The sequence below is a fragment of the Elephas maximus genome, chromosome 10, assembly GCF_024166365.1.
Source record: "Elephas maximus indicus isolate mEleMax1 chromosome 10, mEleMax1 primary haplotype, whole genome shotgun sequence".
Lineage (NCBI taxonomy): Eukaryota > Metazoa > Chordata > Mammalia > Proboscidea > Elephantidae > Elephas > Elephas maximus.
In genome coordinates, this window is record NC_064828.1 from 94,333,106 (window position 1) to 94,353,476 (window position 20,371).

At 38.7% G+C, this 20,371-nt stretch overlaps 1 protein-coding gene and 1 non-coding gene across 2 annotated transcripts in view; both read right to left on the reverse strand.

Moving 5' to 3' along the window:
- The window catches only part of GTF2A1 (general transcription factor IIA subunit 1), a 57,710-nt gene that overhangs the window by 28,591 nt on the left and 8,748 nt on the right, over nucleotides 1-20,371 (reverse strand). The window contains exons 3-6 of the mRNA XM_049899782.1: nucleotides 11,479-11,683; nucleotides 6,463-6,527; nucleotides 1,689-1,764; nucleotides 345-478 (exon numbers count right to left, since the gene is read on the reverse strand). Of these exons, the coding sequence (XP_049755739.1) occupies nucleotides 345-478; nucleotides 1,689-1,764; nucleotides 6,463-6,527; nucleotides 11,479-11,683 (480 nt within the window). The remainder of the gene's footprint in view (nucleotides 1-344; nucleotides 479-1,688; nucleotides 1,765-6,462; nucleotides 6,528-11,478; nucleotides 11,684-20,371) is intronic.
- Nucleotides 10,295-10,438, reverse strand: LOC126084867 (small nucleolar RNA SNORA79). The gene has a single exon (XR_007519101.1). It is a non-coding gene; the product is annotated as a small nucleolar RNA SNORA79 (small nucleolar RNA).

The window sequence follows — 20,371 nt, forward strand, 5'->3', positions numbered from 1 at the left end:
AAACTATCGGGATGTGCCTGCCTCATGCACTCCTAAATCCCCAGCCCCCTGCAAAGACCATGATTCACAGCCAGATAGTTAACGCTTGTCGAGTGACTGCTGAATGAGGAGGCTGGATGGGAGAGTGGTTCGGGAAAAGATGAAAAATGAGAAGGGATAACAATTTAAGTTTAAACATGTTGAATTTGAGTTAAGCTGTGAGGTGTGTATGAGGAATTTAGGACAGTGGGATATGGAGCACTGGAGAAGAATTTAAGATGAAGCCACTGGAAAAGCCGAACCACTCAGGGAGTTTGTACGGAAGGAAGAAAAAAGAACCCCGTGGTGATCGTAGATCCTTTTACCTGCTGTATAACAGGAGCTTGTACTCCGCCGGGCTGCATCTGTGGTATAACCTGCTGCTGCAGAACCACTGACTGCTGAGGCTGAAAAATATACTGGGCACCATTGGCTGCTCTGACCACCTGAAGAAGCTGGCCTGAAGAGGGAAGGATGTATTTCCAGTCACTATTTCAGCACTAACAATTTCAAAATAATTCAAAATAACTGAATTCATATATCAAACCACCAAAAGGCCCTAGAAATAATCAAGTAAGAAGCTGAACAACTTTATTAAGGGCTATCTGCCACACCAACTATAATCCTCACCTTCCCTGACTACCCTCCAGGTTCAAATACATTGCTTAAAATGTTTTCTTTTCCATATGTGTTATACTTACTTCTCTGTTTTCCAATATGGTTTAACAACGGATTATGAAATTTGATTAAAAGTTTAAATTATCTTTGCTAGCACATTAGAAGTCATGAGAGAAGTAAGGCCAGATGTTTCAGGCACTCTTCATTTTTAAAGCTTTAAAGAAATGAAAACGTAACAGTTCATTTAATATCTTGAACCAAGATATTACCTTCAAAATTGCTTAAAAGCAGTAAAAGTTTGTTGAACCAATTATCACTGCCACATAACACTATATGACTGGCTTATAGGTGTAAAACCAAATTTCTCTAAAAAAATATTGCTTTAGATAACCCAGAATCATGAATTAATTAAAAAGTAAACAATTATATCTCAGTAAATTATGTAGCATCACAAGTCACTAATTTGTTCTTCACAAAATGAGAAATTAACAAACATAGGGCTTGGTTTGGTAAGCTTTGCTTGACACATAAACTATAAAATCGAGATTATAGGGAGAATGCTTAACATCTACGTAAATAAATTCTTTAAACATAAACACGCAAAAAAATCAAAGGGTAAATAAACATTGGTCTCTTGTCAATCTACGCTGAGCTACTACATGTAACAGAATAATATAAATTTGCTCTTAGCAGTCTGTAGAATTTAGTTTGATATCACCAATTAGTTCAAGTGAGGATCCTTTAACTCATTTTTCATATTAAACATGTTTAGCAAAAACCTAAGTAAATGCATGTTTCTATATAATCATAAATCATACTTCTTTCAATAAATAAAATCCTCATTCAAGGATCAAAAGCTGAAGTACTAAGTCTCACCTTCTCTACTGCATCCTCAGCAATGATTTACAGTTTAATGTGCTATAGCCCTCAAATAATGTTATTTTCATAACCTATACCAAATGGTAAAACAATATTAAGATTTTCTATTTTTTAATAAAGACAAACGATGAAGACCAGATGGTGCAATTCACTGTTCCGTTATTCCCAATTACCTGAATTTGTTAATATCTGTTGAACAGGAGTTACACCTGCAGGGAGTGCCAAGGTGGCAGCTGTAGCAGCAGCACTCTAAAAATCAAGAAGAAAAAAAAAACTCAAAATCACCCATGTGCCTAATAGCAGCTCAGTTTATCTTCAGCCTATTTTAATAGCATTTGAAGTTTATTGTTTTAGTACATACTACAATGAATAGCTCTAATAAGGCTAAATCCTATTTTTAAAAATGGTACAACGAAGACTGCAAAGCCTAAATAAGGTACTTAATTATGCCAATCAATTCAATAAAACGATGTAATTGTTTTGGTCCTCCTCCACCCCAGGAGGTGCTCTAAGGAAATCTCACCCACGTTAGCAACAACGCTACACAACATTTTGAAATAACTATTTCATTACTTCCTTTCCCATTCTTTGCTTCCCTACCCACAATTCCTTGTTTTCCAATAATGCAATGAGACAAAGATATGTATTCGTTTTAGAATTCATCATTTTTTAAATTTATACTAGAATCCATATGTCTTTTAAGAAAACCCTGTATCAGAAGCTAGAGCTTGGGAGTAGGGCTGACAATTCTTCTAAGATTCCATATTAAAAGAGATTAAAAAACTATAATATTGATATTATATTCTAAGTGGAATGTATTAAAAACATTTGTATTAGTACCAAAAAACCTTCAAAATCTTAAGAGAAGTTGCAAACTTTTATTTCTATATTTTAAAATGGAGCTTGCATCTGACCATTTACTTATGAAGATGTGAGTGGGATTCTACTCCGAATTTCTTTATATTTAGGATACATTCTTGATTTACTATTTCTGAAGAATTCTCTTCTCCCCTTACCCTCCTCCAAAAGAATTACAACTCTTTTATACACTAATTTTTATCCTGTGCTCTACATATTTCCATGTATCTCATTATATTATATAACTATATTTAGTTTTCCCCCCTCCCTTTTAATCCCCCCCCCTTTAACTATCCAATCAACTGTTCATATACTCAAATCTAATCTATAAATTTTTGGAAAAACACGTTTGTGTAAGAGTATAGAAAGGAAAATTGTGCTTTGCAGATGCTAATGCCAGAGAAGTCAACAAAACTTGGAAAATTACACTGAAGTAGGTTAATGACACAACTACTATCTGGTGTAGGGGCTAGGTACAGCTTTCCAAGAATATATTTAAGTAATTCCTACATCTTGAGCTTGAAATTCCCACTATGCTGCCAGAATTCAGTTAGTCTACCAGATCCATCCATCTTTACACTGGAAACAATTATCCAATTTAAAATAAATATTGTCTATATAGGCAAATGAAAGGAAATTTAAGTTTAAGAAACACAGTGACAATCACTTACTACTGAGAAATATTATTTAGGAATATTAAGTGCCTACCTTGAATCAGGAAACCCTGGTAGCACAGTGGTTAAGAGCTACGGCTGCTAACCAAAACATCAGCAGTTCGAATCCACCAGGCGCTCCTTGGAAACCATAGGGGGGAGTTCTACTCTGTCCTATAGGGGTCGCTGTGAGTCGGAAATCGACTCGACGGCAACAGGTTTGGTTTAGTTTTTTTGATCTTGTATCATAAGGTAATAGATCTTCCTCTGCTGGCAAAATGACATAGTAGTGTCTATAGTGCATTGCTGTTGTTGTCATTAGGTGTGGTCGAGTCAGCTTCAACTCATAGTGACTCCATGTGATAGAGCAGAACTGCCTCATAAGGTTTTCTTGGATCCCTGAAGCAAACTGTCCAATCTTTCCCCCATGGATCTACACGGCATAGATGTCACAATAATCACATGCATACCTTCTGCATATCCAAGGTGCTCAATAAGCATTTGTTGAGTGATGTATCATAACTCAACACACTTTAAAGACTACTGAAATTTTTTCCTTTTTTTATGAAATAACCCAAACATAAATAATAAATTAGACCAATCATTTCATAAAGAGAAACTGTAAAACTGCTTTGATAAGGTCCTGTTTTATACCCATTGCCATCAATTCCAACTCACAGCAACCCCGCAGGACACACGAGAACTGCCCATAGGGTTTCCAAACGTGTAATCTTTACAGAAGCTGACTGCTGCCACATCTTTCTCCCATGAAGCGGCTGGTGGGTTCAAACTGCCTACATTCCAGTTAGCAGCCTAGTGCTTAACCACTGTGCCACCAGTGCTCCTTTCCTGTATTATACAAAAAAAAAAAAACATTGCCAACAAGTCAATTCCAACTCCTAGTGACTCTACAAGACACAGGAGAACTGCCCCACAGGGTTTCCAAGGAGCACCTGGCAGATTCCAACTGCCAACCTTTTGGTCAGCAGCTGTAGCTCTTAACCACTACGCCATCAGGGTTTCCCTCCTGTATTATAAGTTCCTTGAAAGAGCTTTCCATCTAACATTATCACTATCTCACATTTGGCTCAGTCCTTAAGCACTCCACTGCTAACTGAAAGGTTGGCAGTTCAGACCCACCAGCAGCTCCGTGGGAGCAAGGATGTGGCCTTCTCCATCTATAAAGATTAGAGTCTTGGAAACCCTAGGAGGCAGCTGTACTCTATCCTATAGGATTGTTATTGCTTGGAATTGACACAAAGGCAATGGGGATCTCACGTTTTCATAAAATCACTAAGTTTTCAATATGTTCATTTCCAAAGCGTACAGAACCACCAGCAAAATCAAAACTACGTTTAATAGATTTCTTTGAATCAAGAATAATGCAAACAAAAAAGTTTTCTTGGTAAAGAGCCTATCTTGACTATGTTTCACAACATGTAAAATAACATGGAGCAAACAATGAAAATATCACAATGCTGAAATATACATAAATGTTAATCCATTTTATTGAAGTCTCTGGCCTATGATCTGTTTAAATATGTTGTTCTTTAGAATCAATGGGAGTTCTTGGGTGGTGCAAACTGTTAATATGCTCGGCTGCTAACCGAAAGGTTGGCGGTCTGAGTCTACCCAGAAAAAGGCACCTCAGAAAAAAGCCTAGGCAATCTACTTTGAAAACTCAGCTACTAAAAAGCCTATGAAGCACAGTTCTGCTCTGACGTATGGAGTCACCATGAATCATAGTCTACTCAACAGCAACTTAGAATCAATGAGACCTAATCGATCAGAGATATGCCACTGATTCCGCCCAGTCTCTTTCATCACAATTTCAGTTCAAAAGGTTCTCCCTCAATATTTAAAATTGTCTGAAATTAGATGGGCCCACTGCTGGTGATTCTACCAAATTTGATTTTAAATGATGTGGGTTCCTTCTTGGGAAACAGTTTTAGTAACACCAGCTGAAGTAGGGATCCTAAGGCGAGGCTTAAAGGAGAGGGATTAGAAAGAAATTTTAGGCCTCAGACTTGAAATGGAAATGTTTCAGATAACAAACTATTCTGAGAAATGACAGGCAGGGGAGTTTGTGATTTTCATGCAAAAGAACTGATTCTCATAACTTGAACTATAAGTACAAACAGAAATCTTTGATACTTGTCAATTTAAAAACTTCAATTTTTGTAATTCCCTAGCAGTTCGGAAAATCATAAAGAAATTTGGAATTCCGCCAAGGTATGAATTTGTATGGCTGATACGTGTAGAAGGAAGTCACTTATGTAGTTGGTGAACCCTGTTTTATCTGTTATAGAAATTACAGATGAGCTTTGTGGTTCACAACTCATTACTCACACAGAAATGATTTTTTTTAATAAAAAAATCTGGAACTGGAGGAAAACAAAAAACTCATTGTTAGCATTATTTACATAAACTATGAGATATTTCTAAAAATAAGGATTCTTAGCTTTAAGTTCTGGCTAAATTTAAGAATGAAATGTCAGAGATTTTAGAGACATTAACCAAAAAACCAAACTCACTGCTGTCGAGTCGATTCCGACTCATAGCGACCCTATAGGACAGAGTAGAACTGCCCCATAGAGTTTCCAAGGAGTGTCTGGTGGATTCGAACTGCCCATCCTTTGGTTAACAGCCGTAGCACTTAACCACTATGCCACCAGGGTTTCCTTAGAGACTTTAATAGTCTCTATATTTTAAACAGAATAAGGAAAAGCCACTTGTTAGAATTTGCTGGAACAGCTACTCTAATCAGACTTTGTTTTACTGCCTTATTTAAAAAAAAAAAAAACTTTAAGCATACAAGAAAAGATGGCTTTCTTTCACTTTTAGTTATACTTCAGTACGTTTGATGGGGCATATATACTCTAAGTGATATTTGAAAATCGAAGGACCTGTGAAATCTCTCAGAAATATCAAAAGCCTAATGTATACCTTTTACATATTTTAATAAAACTTATTAGGCTATACTACAGTGAAATCACAGCAAAAGTTTTTTCAAGTTTGAATCTTAAAAATAGTCATCTTCATCTATCCAGTTTGTCTCATTTTCAAAAAGCTTTTAATTCTTAGCTTTACTGAGCCTCTGGAAATTAATGGATCTTCTAAAAAAAGAACTATACATGGCATAACTACTCTGGTGGGTCCCCCTACCAAACACAGCAGAGGATGAAATTGCTCCCACAAAGCATCAAATTCTTTTCATATTTTTAATAGGAACACTGCTTATTTTTACTGACTTCAATGTTTAAGTATCAAGCTAAACTTTAGATCTGCTGCAAAATCTAGTACTTAGGAAACTAAGAAAAAATGCTGTTTTTGCTCACATCCTGTATAAACTTCATGTTGTTAATAAACATACCTAGGCATAGTCACAATGTGAGTTAAAACAAGTATAGCCAAAATGCTCAGCTCTGAATCTTACCATGTTTGATGCATTCATATGTTGTATTAGCTTAGAATCAGGAACAATAACTTGTGGTGCTGTGGCTACAAAAAAACACAGGCACACATGCAAATAAGGAAACAGGAGGCTATTTCATAATCACAGAAAAGCTACACAATGCTTCTTTTTCCATGTTTTCCACATTTTCTGCATTCAAATGTAATCAATCATTTGGTATCTCAGAACATTTTAAGTTTTTATGGCAAATAACTGCTGTGATATACTCACCGTATACTGGAAAACATGAATAGAAAAGATACTAAGGATGCCAGCGAACTTAGAAATATGACAGTTAGATTCATTCTCTACACTGCAGGACTGTAACACCTAAACATACACATTTCTGTGCTTTCTGAATCATGTTTTCAAACATAATTTAACCCCGTCTTGCTGACTCAGCAGTAACTGTTTTACTGATAGAATTATGCCATTATTGGAAGGAGTTGCTAACCCATTAAGAATGAGCTTAAAAAAAAAATTTTTTTAAGTTGAATTGGCAAAAATTATATTATAGATCTATTTGCAACAATGACCAAAAAAAAAAAGACCAGCTGCTGAGGCTACTTATGTACAACCAGACACACCTCATGGGATTTGGTTCCTTGGTTTGAAGGTTTAGGGTAATGACTTTATGGGACACCCCAGTTACATGGCCTAATAATGTGTTCAGTGCTTCTGTTCTACCTCCTGGTTTGCTGTGTAGTGCCTGGGGTCTTAAAGGCTTACAAGCAGCCACCCAAGGCACAACATTTGGTCTCTATTCACCTGGAGCAAAAGAGGAAGGAGACTCAGGAATAGAAGAAGGCTATGGAATATGTGGCTAATTGCCTCGATGAACAAATGCCTCCTTTGCCATGAGACCAGAAGTGGATGGTACTCTACCATTACTAAACATTTTCATCAAAGATTCCATAGGATAATTCTGATCAGAAGAGGGAAAATGTAGAACAGAACTTGAAATTCTCATGGGCTCTAGACTTTCTGGTGCCATGAAGGGTAAACAAACCCCTGAAACTACTGCCCTGAGATAATCTTTAAACCTTCAACCAAAAATATCCCCTGAAGTCATCTTGAAACCAAACAACAATTTAGCTTAACTAGTGAAAAAGGTCTGCCTTGAGCATTATGCTCTTTTAAGAACCACCTACACAAGATCAAACTGATAGGAGCAACTCGAAAGATTAGATAGGAACCTTAGGGGACAGTGATTTTGTTAGTGAGGGAGGAACAACTCAGAAAAGGAGGGTGAGAATGGTTACACAACTCAAAGAATGTAATCAATGTCATTAAATCGTACATACACAGAAACTGCTGCATTGATAAATGTTTTGTTGTATATATTCTCAACAACAGTAAATAAAATTTAGGTGAAAAAAACCTACTTTTTGAAAATCTACAGTTTTTTTCTCCTGATTTGATAGTTCTCATAATCACAAGTTACTTCCATCAACTTTAAAAAATGCAAATCAATCCAAATCCCAAGGACATTCTTTAATGAGATGGAGAAACAAATCACCAACTTCATATGGAAGGGAAAGAGGCCCTGGATAAACAAGGCATTACTGAAAAAGAACAAAATGGGAGGCCTTACTTTACCTGATTTTAGAACCTATTATACTGCCACAGTAGTCAAAACAGCCTGGTACTGGTACAACAACAGATACATGGACCAATGGAACAGAATTGAGAACCCAGACATAAATCTATCCACATATGAGCAGCTGATATTTGACAAAGGCCCCAAAACAGTTAAATGGGGAAAAGACAGTCTTTTGAACAAATGGTGCTGGCAGAACTGGATATCCATCTGCAAAAAAATGAAACAAGACCCATACCTCACTCCATGCATAAAAACTAACTCAAAATGGATCAAAGACCTAAATATAAAATCTAAAATGATAAATATCATGGAAGAAAAAATAGGGACAATATTAGGAGTCCTAATACGTGGCATAAACAGTATACAAAATATTATAAAGAATGCAGAAGAAAAACTAGATAACTGGGAGCTCCTAAAAATCAAACATCTATGCTCATCCAAAGACTTCACCAAAAGAGTAAAAAGATTACCTACAGACTGGGAAAGAGTTTTTAGCTATGAGATTTCTGATCAGCGCCTGATCTCTAAAATCTACACAGTACTGCAAAAACTCAACTGCAAATAGACAAATAACCCATGGGCAAAAGATATGAACAGACACTTCAGGAAAGAAGACATTCAGGTAGCTAGCAGATACATGAGGAAAAGCACATTAGAGAAATGCAAATCAAAACTACAATGAGATTTCATCTCACTCCAACAAGGCTGGCATTAATCCAAAAAACACAGAACAATAAATGTTGGAGAGGCTGTAGAGAGATTTGAACAGTTACACACTGCCGGTGGGAATGTAAAATGGTACAACCACTTTGGAAATCGATTTGGCTAGAAATAGAACTACCATACGATCCAGCAATCCCACTCTTTGGGATATATCCTAGAGAAGTAACAGTCTTTACACGAACAGATACATGCACACCCACATTCACTGCAGCACTGTTTACAATAGCAAAAAGATGGGAGCAACTGAGGTGCCCATCAACAGATGAATGGATAAATAAATTATGGTATATTCACACAATGGAGTACTACGCATCAATAAAGTACAGTGATGAATCTGTGAAACATTTCATAACACGGAGGAATCTGGAAGGCATTATGCTGAGTGAAATTAGTTGCAAAAGGACAAATACTGCATAAGACCACTATTAAAAGAACTCAGGAAATAGTCTAAAGAGAGAAGAAAATATTCTTTGATGGTTACAAGATGGGGGAGGGAGGGAGTGTGGGAGAGGAGTACTCAGTAATTAGGTAGTAAGTAAGAACTACTTTAGGTGACGGGAAACACAACACACAATACAGGCAAGGTCAGTACAACTGGATTAAACCAAAAGCAAAGAAGTTTCCAGAATAAACCGAATGCTTTGAAGGCCAGTGTAGCAGGGGCAGGGGTCTGGAGACCATGGTTTCAGGGGACATCTAAGTCAATTGGCATAATAAAATCTATTAAGAAAACATTCTACATCCCACCTTAGAGAGAGGCATCTGGGGTCTTAAATGCTAGCAAGCAGCCATCTAAGATGCATCAATTGTCTCAACCCACCTGGATCAAAGGAGAATGAAGAACACCAAGGACACAAGGTAATTATGAGCCCAAGAGACAGAAAGGGCCACATAAACCAGAGACTACATCAGCCTGAAACCAGAAGAGCTAGGTGGTGCCCAGCAACAACTGATGACTGCCCTGACAGGGAACACAACGGAGAACCCCTGAGGAAGCAGGAGACCAGTGGGATGTAGATCCCAAATTCTCGAAAAAGACCAGACTTAATGGTCTGATTGAGACTAGAAAGGCCCCGGAGGTCATGGCTCCCAGACCTTCTACTGCCCCAGGACAGAAACCATTCCCAAAGCCAACTCTTCAGACAGGGATCGGACTGGTCAATGGGTTGGAGAGGGATGCTGGTGGGGAGTGAGCTTCTTGGATTAGGTGGACACTTGAGACTATGTTGTTGGCTTCTCCTCCCTGGAGGGTAGATAAGAGGGTAGAGGGGGTTAGAAGTTGGCAAAATGGACATGAAAAGAGAGAGTGGAGGGAGGGAGCGGGCTGTCTCATTAGGGGGAGAGCAATTGGGAATATGTATCAAGGTGTACTTAAGTTTTTGTGTGACAGACTGACTTGATTTGTAAACTTTCACTTAAAGCACAACAAAAGTTTTTTTTTTTAAATGCAAATCAGAAATAATGGCAATCTTACGTAAGTGTAAAAGGAGCTGTTTGATTCCACAAATTTCAGAGAATAGACAGATAATCCCATTATCCTAATATTCTCTGAGTGAAGAAAATCACATTTTGATCTATGATGACCTAAAATCCTAGTGCCAGGTCTGAAGGCAATAGGAGGAACAGTCATCAAAATAAACTAAAAGGGTATTACTGAATGCAAGGTACAGATTAAAATCAAATATTAAAAGTCTTACCTGATATAAACAGTAAAATAACCTAACAAGGTGTACTGTCTATCGTTACCAATTTTAAGTCTTACATGTATTCTCAGATGACACAGGTAACTAAATGGATGCTTTAAAGTAAATTTCTCAGTTACCTTCAATAAACATTCAAAAGATTTACTGAATTAGAATGTCCAGTAGTTTTATAACTGAATGTCTGTCGCCAAAGAAAATACTTGTTATAAATAATGGATCAAGTTTCTTAGCCTTTTCATGTCCCAGATTATGCTTAGCTGTAAAATGGAGTTAAGAGCTACTTCACAAAGCCTTTGCAAGGCCTCAATGAAACATTTATAAAATGTTTTCCATAGTAGAAAGCACTATGGACACAGTCTATCAACTAGTCTTTTCTTATCTATAAATCAAATTCACATAAATATTAAAATATGAATATACTCCCTCTTCACATAAATAAATATAATTCGGTCAATTTAGACTTACATAAATTACTATGAGATTGAGTGTTCACATTGCCAAAGTATATCTTCCAGTGTTTAAGACATATTTACAAAACTCAAACATACTGAATGACTATACCAGTTTCATAAAGCAGGTAGAGATCACTATTTTACAGTATACAATACTGAAACTTTACAAATTAAACCTTTGCCGGTCTGATTTTACGAAATCCACTACACAGTCTTCTCAAAAGAAAACGTTAATACAACGTATCTGAGTATTACCTTAGGGTTTCAACTCATGAATTACTTCTCTGACATTACTATATAAAAAACTAAAAATTCATCAATAGGAGCCACATTTTATAGATCTACCTACCTACACACACACATTCTGCCAGTCAAAAGAGGAACAAAATCAGCATTTTTTGTTTGTTTACAAAGTGCCTCTTAAAAACAAGATTCAAGAAACCCAGAATAGTTCCCTTCTTTCCAAAGTACGAATTTCATTTCCAAGTTGCAAGCAGGAAAACAAATCCAGTCTCACCTTGCTGTGAAGCAGGAATAAGGACCTGCTGGGTCTGTGTCGGCTGGGGCACCGCCTGCTGCGGCTGAGACTGCTGATGGTGGTGGTGGTGGTGGTGCTGCTGCTGCTGCGGTTGATGCTGCTGCTGAACTTGCAATAAAAGCTGCTGCTCTTCGGAATGAAATCCATCTACTGCCCTAGACTGCATTAGCTTATTCTCCCATAACTAAAGGAAAGGACAACACACATTTCTAAGCGGAAGTCACAGAAGATGACTCTGGACATAATGACATAGAACAAAACACATTTTGCTTACTATTAGTCTTTATGTTTACAAAATTCTTCCATTTTCAAAACTAGTCCAGCCACAAAATCAGTCAATCTCTTCTAATTCTTATTTAAGTGTAAACAATAATGAAAAGGAATTTTTAAAATACCAAACCACATTTTGTTACTTTAGAGTTCTGAAGAAAATTTTTATTTGCTTGCTTTTTATCTTCCACAAATTATCTACAGTAATTTCTTTAATTATAAGGCATTATTTAGAAGTTTCATATAAGCATTTTTTTTCAGTAGTCTAAAATTATCTTTTTAACATAAAAACGTTTATTCAACTACTTTCACGGAAATCTTTACTTAATACAAAATTTTTTGCCTTCTAAGTAACATACATGGAAGAAACTCATCTTTTCTTGATTAGAACAAGGAGGAACATTATACAGGCAGTCGTCCAGTTAGATAAGCCTAACTTTTCACGTGCTCGATCCTACACAGGAATAAGAAACAATGTCTGAAGGTCTCTAAGAGGTTTTTGCCAGTCTTCCAGACTTCTTGAAATTTTCCTCCCTCTTCCATTATGCCAAGGACTGGCAATCCTCCATTTACTGCTTAACCACCTCCATTTTCTCACGTCACCCTGGTTCTACGATGGGAAAAAAATCAGCAGACAAAGGGAAGAAGGATAAGAAAATATCTGCAACTAGTCTATCCCTCTCCCTAACACATTTCCTCTCTACTAGGTTTAGTACTTAATCTAGAGCCTCAACCCTGTAAGAAAATTGCCTAAGAATGTCACAAAGTGTTCCTTGAAAATACAAATGAAACATCATTTTGTTCACAAGGATCTACCAACAAGGGCTGCGTGTGCATGCCTGTATGTACACACATGCACACGCATACATGCAAACCCACACATACTTTGTATTCTCCTCCAGGATCTGCTCTTAGATATTGCCTAACTCATCTCAGGTGTTGATCAGATACTTCAAGATGCTCTCTGCCATACTCCCGAGGGTTTTTTATCAATTCTTGACCCCTACAGCCATTCTAGAAATTCGAGATTCATGTCTACACACTGGTAACAATTCCAGCACATTCGTGACAGCTTACTGGAAGAGTAAACTAAAGGTTTATTTCCCAGGGCAATCATTCCTCTAGCAGGCCAAGTACTTACACCTGCCTGAAGTCTACTCCTACAGAGATAATAGCAACGAAGACAGTCGTGTAGAACATTTATCACTGAGGCTAGCATAAAGTCAGTGATCACTAAATGTTAGTTATTATCAGTGGTGGTGGTATTAATTGTGTAACAGCATTATACCAGAAGTCAGTAAACCAGTTTGTCCTGGTTTGACTAACTGGCCTTTAAGATACATCATTTATCTTTCTTTGACATTTTTCTCACCTAAAAAAGGGGACACGTTGAATTAGATTACCTCTAAACTCAACTACAGATGGTAACTCTAAGTTTCTGCAAATACCAGACTAAAAACAGCTAGTTTCTTCCAATGGAAGCAAAGCCCTACTTTTTGAGAACCCAAGTTTTATGTGATTTTATCTATGTAAACTGGGCACCTAGCACAGCACACAGTACAAAATAGGCACTTCAACGATGAACAAAACACATTACGACGAATGTAATATATAGTAAGGCTGCAAAAAAAAAAAAAAAAACCACTTCGCTATCACCTAAATCTTCTGTATCTCTTTCCCCCTTCCAAAACAAACTTATCTTGTTATGAGCCAAAAATAAAAGGCGAAAAGTAATTAATGCTTTAGGAAATAGTTTTTAAAACCATAATTTTCTAAATTTAATGCTTCACTTTATCACCCTCAATCAGAAATCCACCACTTCAATTTAATGACCTCCATGATGATAGCAAATGTTAAAAACACATACTATGTGCTGCTAAGTGCTTGCTATCACTACTCCCCTAGCCTCCCAAATGAACCACAGAGGAGTCAGAATCCACCTCCAACGCCCTATCATTACTGTCAACTTCCCTTCCGAAGCATTTTTTGAATCTATCTCTACTACTGCCTCAGTTCAAGTCCTCTCCTCCAACCAGTATTACTGCAGAGTGTAGGGACTAAGCTCCTGTACTCCCTGAAGTAAGCTATATACTCTACAAGTAATCACTGAGTATGTCCTATGTGCCAGATACTGTTAGAGGGACTGAGAACAGACAGTGAACAAACCTGACAAAAATCCTTGTCTTCACAGAACCTCATTCCCGTGGAAATTTCCTTCCAATTGATCCTCTACAAATCAGTGGTCCTCAAAACTTGGTCTAGAGCCAACAGCATCAGGATCACCTGGGAACTTGTCAGAAACACTACTTCTCAGACCCCTCTCCACACCTACTAAATGAGCAACACCTGGGGTGGATCCCCAAAATCTGCTTTAGTAAGTGTCCAAGTGATGCTGATGCATGCTAAGGCTTGAGAACCACTGCAATCCATTAGTGGATTATAAAAAATCAGTTTAGAATTTGTTTGTAAATGTAATCAAATTAAAAAGCAAATGTCAAGACTATACACTGTTCTGAATTTTTATTTCTAAAATTTACAAATATGATGTCATCTTCTGCTTAAAAGCTGGACCCATAGCAAAGTGTAATCTGTAGACTACATACATGCATCTAATAACCTAGAATGCTCATTTACAAAAGAAAACTCCTGGGCTCCATCCTGCCCCTACCAAGTCAGACTCTCTAGACTGTAACCAGCATTACAGGTAATTTTTGTCACACTATAAAGACCAAATTTCTTAGTATAGCATATGTTACCTCTCCAACTGTCACTATAACTTGCACCCTTTTTTTTAGCTATACCAAACTATTTGCAGCTCCCTGAATATAGCATACATGTATCATGTCTGTACCTTATGACTGGCAATCTTGCAGTCGCAACTTACAAAACAATGCAACTGTCAAAGTCACAAGTAAAAGCAATGAAACCCTCTACTCTACTGCCCCTATACTTCAGAGACATTTCTATTGTTGGGCTTATCAAACAAAGTCTACCTTCTCTACAAAAGTATGAACTCCTTCAGGACAGAGACTATGTCTTATTCAGGAGATAAAAAAAACAACTAAGAACTTAACTAAGAACTTACCAGGCATTTAATATTCATTTCAAAGAAGAAACACAAAACAAAACAAAAATCCCCTATCACAGTGCAATGGATCATTTTTATGTGGCCCTTCTTGCCATGGTCTTATAACTCCCAGCCAAGTGACTGGGTGGAACTATACAAATAAAGTTAACTGTGGCCCACCAAGGGGATTAGATGGCTTGCTAACAACGCAAATAAAGTTCATGGCACCTGTGTTGGGGCAGGTCCCTGCAAATAAGGTCTATGGAACCTAACACAGGGATGGGTCAATTTTGCTATCCACTAGGCTTAAAATGAAGTATCCCACAGGAGAGGATTTCACCAACACACAAGGAAGAAAAGCCAAGAGTGGAGCACATCTAGAGGACCCAGAATCCCTGTGCTGAAAAGCTCCTGGAACCAGGAGACAGAGAGAGTGCGAGTGAGCAGGCCATAACACCAAAGATGGCGAGAAGGAGTGACAGAGAAACAGTGGCGACAGAATCAGGAGACCAGCAGGAGATGGCCCAGTCCACGGGGGAAGAAAGCTGAGTGCTTGCTGGCAGGAAGCTTGCTGGTAGAGTAGGGTGTCTCTACGCACTTGGTGGAGCTAGGTTTGCCAACTCATGGAAGTAGAGGTGAGTGCCTCTGGGCCGAGGCTTACTGGTTGAGTGGGGTGTGCCTCTGGGCACTTATTACCCACTGCCGTCGAGTCGATTCCCACTCATAGCGACCCTATAGGACAGAGTAGAACTCCCCCATAGAGTTTCCAAGGGCACTTATTAGCAGAGCTAAAACAGCTTTTTAACAATTGCCCAAGCGGGGCAGAGGCCAAGGGACAAAGAAGAGACTGTCCTGGTGGAATAACTGTATCCTGAGCATTACGGAACCTGAACTATAACCTGTTACTTCCCTAGTAAACCCCATCATCTTGCGTACTGTCTGAGAGTTCTGTGTCACCGTTGCAATGTATTATCGAACTCGGCAGAGAAATAGTGTGTGCTATGGGAGGGACAGTTGGTGTCAGAATTGGTAAAAAGGTTGGAGAGAGGAGGTAAGTCTTACCTCCACCTCAGAGGAATCAGCCTTAGGCTGCTGATCTTGATTCTCCTTCCTCCTTGTAAAGTTAGAGGAGGTCATGCACCTGCGCCACACCATTTTTACACCTATTATTTTTCTACGATAGTGTTTCTCTGTAAGGAAGCTACTGATATTTTGGGCAGAACAACTCTACTGCACAGCACAGTCCTGCAGGAAATGTAACATGCAGAAAATACAATATTCCTGGCTACAGACACATCCACTAGACATTATGCCAGACAAATATGGCCCCACACACTTCCAACTCTGGGGTGGGGTGGGAACTGGGAGATGGTAGCCCACTGATAACCTGCGTTTACGAAGTGCCATAATACTGTCCTAGCTACTGTGAGGAATATAAAAATAACACCACACAAGTACTTACTATTAACCTTACTATATCAAATGATATAAAAGTTCAACTTAATTGAATGTTTATAGTTTCTCTTCAATTTCATCTTTAATATAGTTTTATTTATTGACGTATTCTATTTTATAAGTATCAGTTGTTTACACTAAACAATTAACACTGTTTTAGTGGCAGTAATCATACTATTTAAAGACAACCAAGAATATTAAAATTGTTATTTATTTTCCTTAGAAAATTAGAATTCTTCCTCCAGATTTCTACAGTACTCCCTTCTCCCCAACACAGTAGAGCTATTTAATCTGGCAGCCTTACTTCAGCATCTTTGCCAGGTCCCTGAAATTACATATAGCGAAAGTTTATCATTTGTTCCCAAAATGATTCAGAGATGTATATCATGTCAGACTAATAACAGTTAACATTTATTGAGCTCTCACTGTGTACTTTCTATGCATATCACATGCTCATTTTTCACAATAACCTTATGAGACAAACGTTATTATTATCTCATTATTTTTAAAGAAAAGGAAGCTGGGGCACAGAGGAGCTAGGTAACTTACCCACAATCACCAACTAAAAGCAGACAGAACAAAGATACAACCCAGGCAGTCTGACTCCGATGTTCCAGCCATGACCACGACCCTGAGAGTGCATGTCTCTTTAAATTTTGTACCCTGTGGGCCTCGCCTGCCTCATCGTAATCCCAGTTCTAGTCCAAACTCCTTATCTCTAAACTGTACTGCTACTCTCAGGGCAGGTAAGTGCCCCTCAAAATCAGCTCAGGTACCACCCATCAGCAACCCAAGATCAGGTCATAGCTCTGGTAACTTCTCTTTTCCAGGTAAGTATTGTATATGGCATAGAGAGACAAAAGGCCTAGGTTCATGCCTCTACCACTTACTAACTGGCCTTGTCAACGTATATTCGGAGTCTACTCCCTGAGGTAAATAATTAGACTACCTCACTGATGGCTTCCTGGGAGTATACTCAGCTAGAAATGAACTCTGAGGAGTTACCTTTGCCCTAGTTTTCTACCCCAGAGGATTTATGTTTGTCCACGTTGACTGACATTTCCTAGGCAAGCGGTAAATAACTTGACTTTTTATCTGGCGCTAGGCTGCAGCCTGCCCTGTGATTGATATGCATCTTGCAGGGATTGGTTGATATATCCATGCAAATGAAGTGATTATAGACTATGCAAGCTAGGTGACTACTGCCTACTATACAAATGAAGTATCTGTGGCCTACCAAGAGGTGATTGGTCAGTTGGTGGCCCCCACTGGGAGGGGCCATGCCTTGAATTAACTCTGTGTGTGTGTGTGTGCGCGCGCGCGCGCGCAGCCACCCCTACAGAGGTTTTTCAGACAGAAAGAGGCAGAAGGAAGAGAGAAGCAGCAGAGGAGGCAAGGAACCTCCTAAAAGAACTATAACATGGGTTAAGGGCTGTAACGTTGAAGACAGCCAAGAGGGGCAGAGGGGCCCACTAGCAGAGCGCCAACGGTGACAGGCTGGGGGGCGGGGGGGAAGGAGGTGCAACAGAGTGGGGGCGGGGGCGTGGGGATAGACGTCAGGCCAAGAGTTGCATTTTCTGAGGGGGCCAAGAGGAGCTTACCTAGAGGGGGCTGAGAGGAGGCCTGCATGGCCGAGAGGAGCTGAAAGAGCTGTCCTACACTGAAGAAAGGAGACTCTGTCTACATGCTTCTTGATCCTCACTTGTACCCAGTTACTTCCTTAATAAACCACTTAACTAAGTATCGTCTGTCAGTTCTGTGTGTGGCCATTGCAACAGGTTATCAAATCCAGTAGAGAAGCAGAGAATGCAGTGGGAGGGACAGCTGGTGTCAGAATTGGTAAAAAGGTTGAAAAGTGGAGGTAAGTCTGACCTCTACCTCGTGGGAATCAGCTTTGAGCTGATCCTGGTCATTATTCCCCCTGATGTCAGACTCATTCTGATGCTACTACTACCTATTCCCCCCATGTTACAGCTCCCAAGAAATAATGTTGGGGAAAACGGCTTCCCCCAAGGCAATGCTGATAACAGCACTGTCACTTGGATAACAAACCTTGGGGCAGCAGCAACATTCCAGAGCTGAACTTCTGCATTCTACAACAAAACTAAGAAGGGGCATAGATGGTCCCAGGTTGGCAGCGCCCCCTGGATCTCAGTATCAGCAAAGCAAGTCCTCTTAGGAAGATGTTAACAGAGGAAGGTCAAGAAATTATACACCCAGATTCTAAGACCAGCAAACACAGTAGGCAATCCAACGTTATGGTTTTAGAGCCTCCTCCCATCCCCTAGGACTTCAGCTACTGAAAATGTCAGAGACAACATACGATGACTATTACTGAAATGTTTTAAAGAAATAAAGGATAAAATCAGAGAGATAAATAAGCAGTGGGCAACTATTAGGAATGATTTATAAGATTTTAAAAGTTAACCAAATGGAACTTCTGAAAATAAAAAACTTGATTTTGAAAACACACAAAAAATTCAATGGACAGCTTTAACAGATTAGGAATTGGTAAAGAGAAAATCAAAGAGCCCTGGTGGCACAGTGGTTAAAGTGCTCAGCTGCTAAACGAAAGGTCGGCAGTTTGAACCCACCAGCCACTCCACGGGAGAAAGATGCATACTTCCGTAAAGATTTACAGCCTTGGAAACCCAATGGGGCAGTTCTACTTTGTCCTACAGGATCACTAGGAATCAGACTCAACTCAACGGCAATGAGTAAAAGAGAAAACTAGTTCACTGAAAGCTACAAAGAAATTACACAGAATGGTAGTAGAGGAACTAAGAACTAAAAAATGTAAGAGGATAAAATGAACACGTAGCTTATGTCTAACTGGAGGTCCACAAGGAAAGGATAAAAGGAATGAAAGAAAGGCAGTATTTGAAGAGATAATGGTTGACAGTTTTCTAGGAATGCTAATGAAGGATAAATCACATGCTCCTCTATACCCCTATTCTCTATTACCAGGTGAAGGTCCCTAGGTGGTGCAAATGATTTGCACTCAACTGGTAACTTAAAGGTTGGCAGTTCAAACCCACCCAGCAGTACTGGGGAAGAAAAGCCCTGGTGATATGCTTCCATAATGATGACAGCCAAGAAAGCCCTATGGAGCAGTTCTACTCCATAGCACATGGAGTCACCATGAGTTGGAATCAACTTGATAGCAACTAACAACAACATTACAAGATAAAGACAACAAGGGAAAAGGAACTGAACAAAATCTCAAAGGAAATATTACTTATTCCTGAAAATGCAGCGCAATGCAGTCTCTATTACAGCTGTAAGAGGACTCTCCAGTGTAATGAATTATTTTTCTAAGATATTTTGCTCTCTATTTGCAATCATCAGTCTCTTGGTTTCTATTAATTTGTCTCTACAGGACAGCCACGTGCCAATCAAACCCTCTGTAATAAGATGCTCCCAATGGATCCCATCATCTATGCCGTAACAATCTCTTATAATTACACAAGTGTAATTTTATCACTTTTCATCAGAAAAATTACTAAGTACCTTCAGAGAAGACTAAAGTAGAACTGCAGATTATTCAACATATGGTCCAAGTATTTATATTCAACTAGAAAATTTTTTTTTTTTTTTAGAATATAGCTAGAGCAATGGATCTCAATCAGGGGCGATTCTGTTCCCCTAGGGACATTTGGCAATGTCTAGAGACATTTTTGGTTGTCACAACTCAGGGGTGCTACTGTTGTCTAATGGGTAGAGCCCAGGGATGCTGCTAATACCCTACAATGAACAGGACGTTCCCCTGCAACAAAGAATTATCTGGTCTAAAATGTCAATAGTGCTAAGGTTAGGAAACCTGATCTAGAGGTAAACTAACTAAATTTCAGATTTATTTCCAATTGAGGAAACTCTTCTCACCTTGTCTGCTTTACTGAAAACACGGACCATGTTTTATATCTCCCATAATATTTGCTACATTGGGTAGGTCTAACAATCTAGAAATCAGGATGATTTTATCATTTACTTTGAAGAGAAATCCTAGACTGTCATTCCCACCCACTGTCACACACCAAAACTGCAATGCAATGAATTGCTTTTATATGGCCTTTCTAGCTA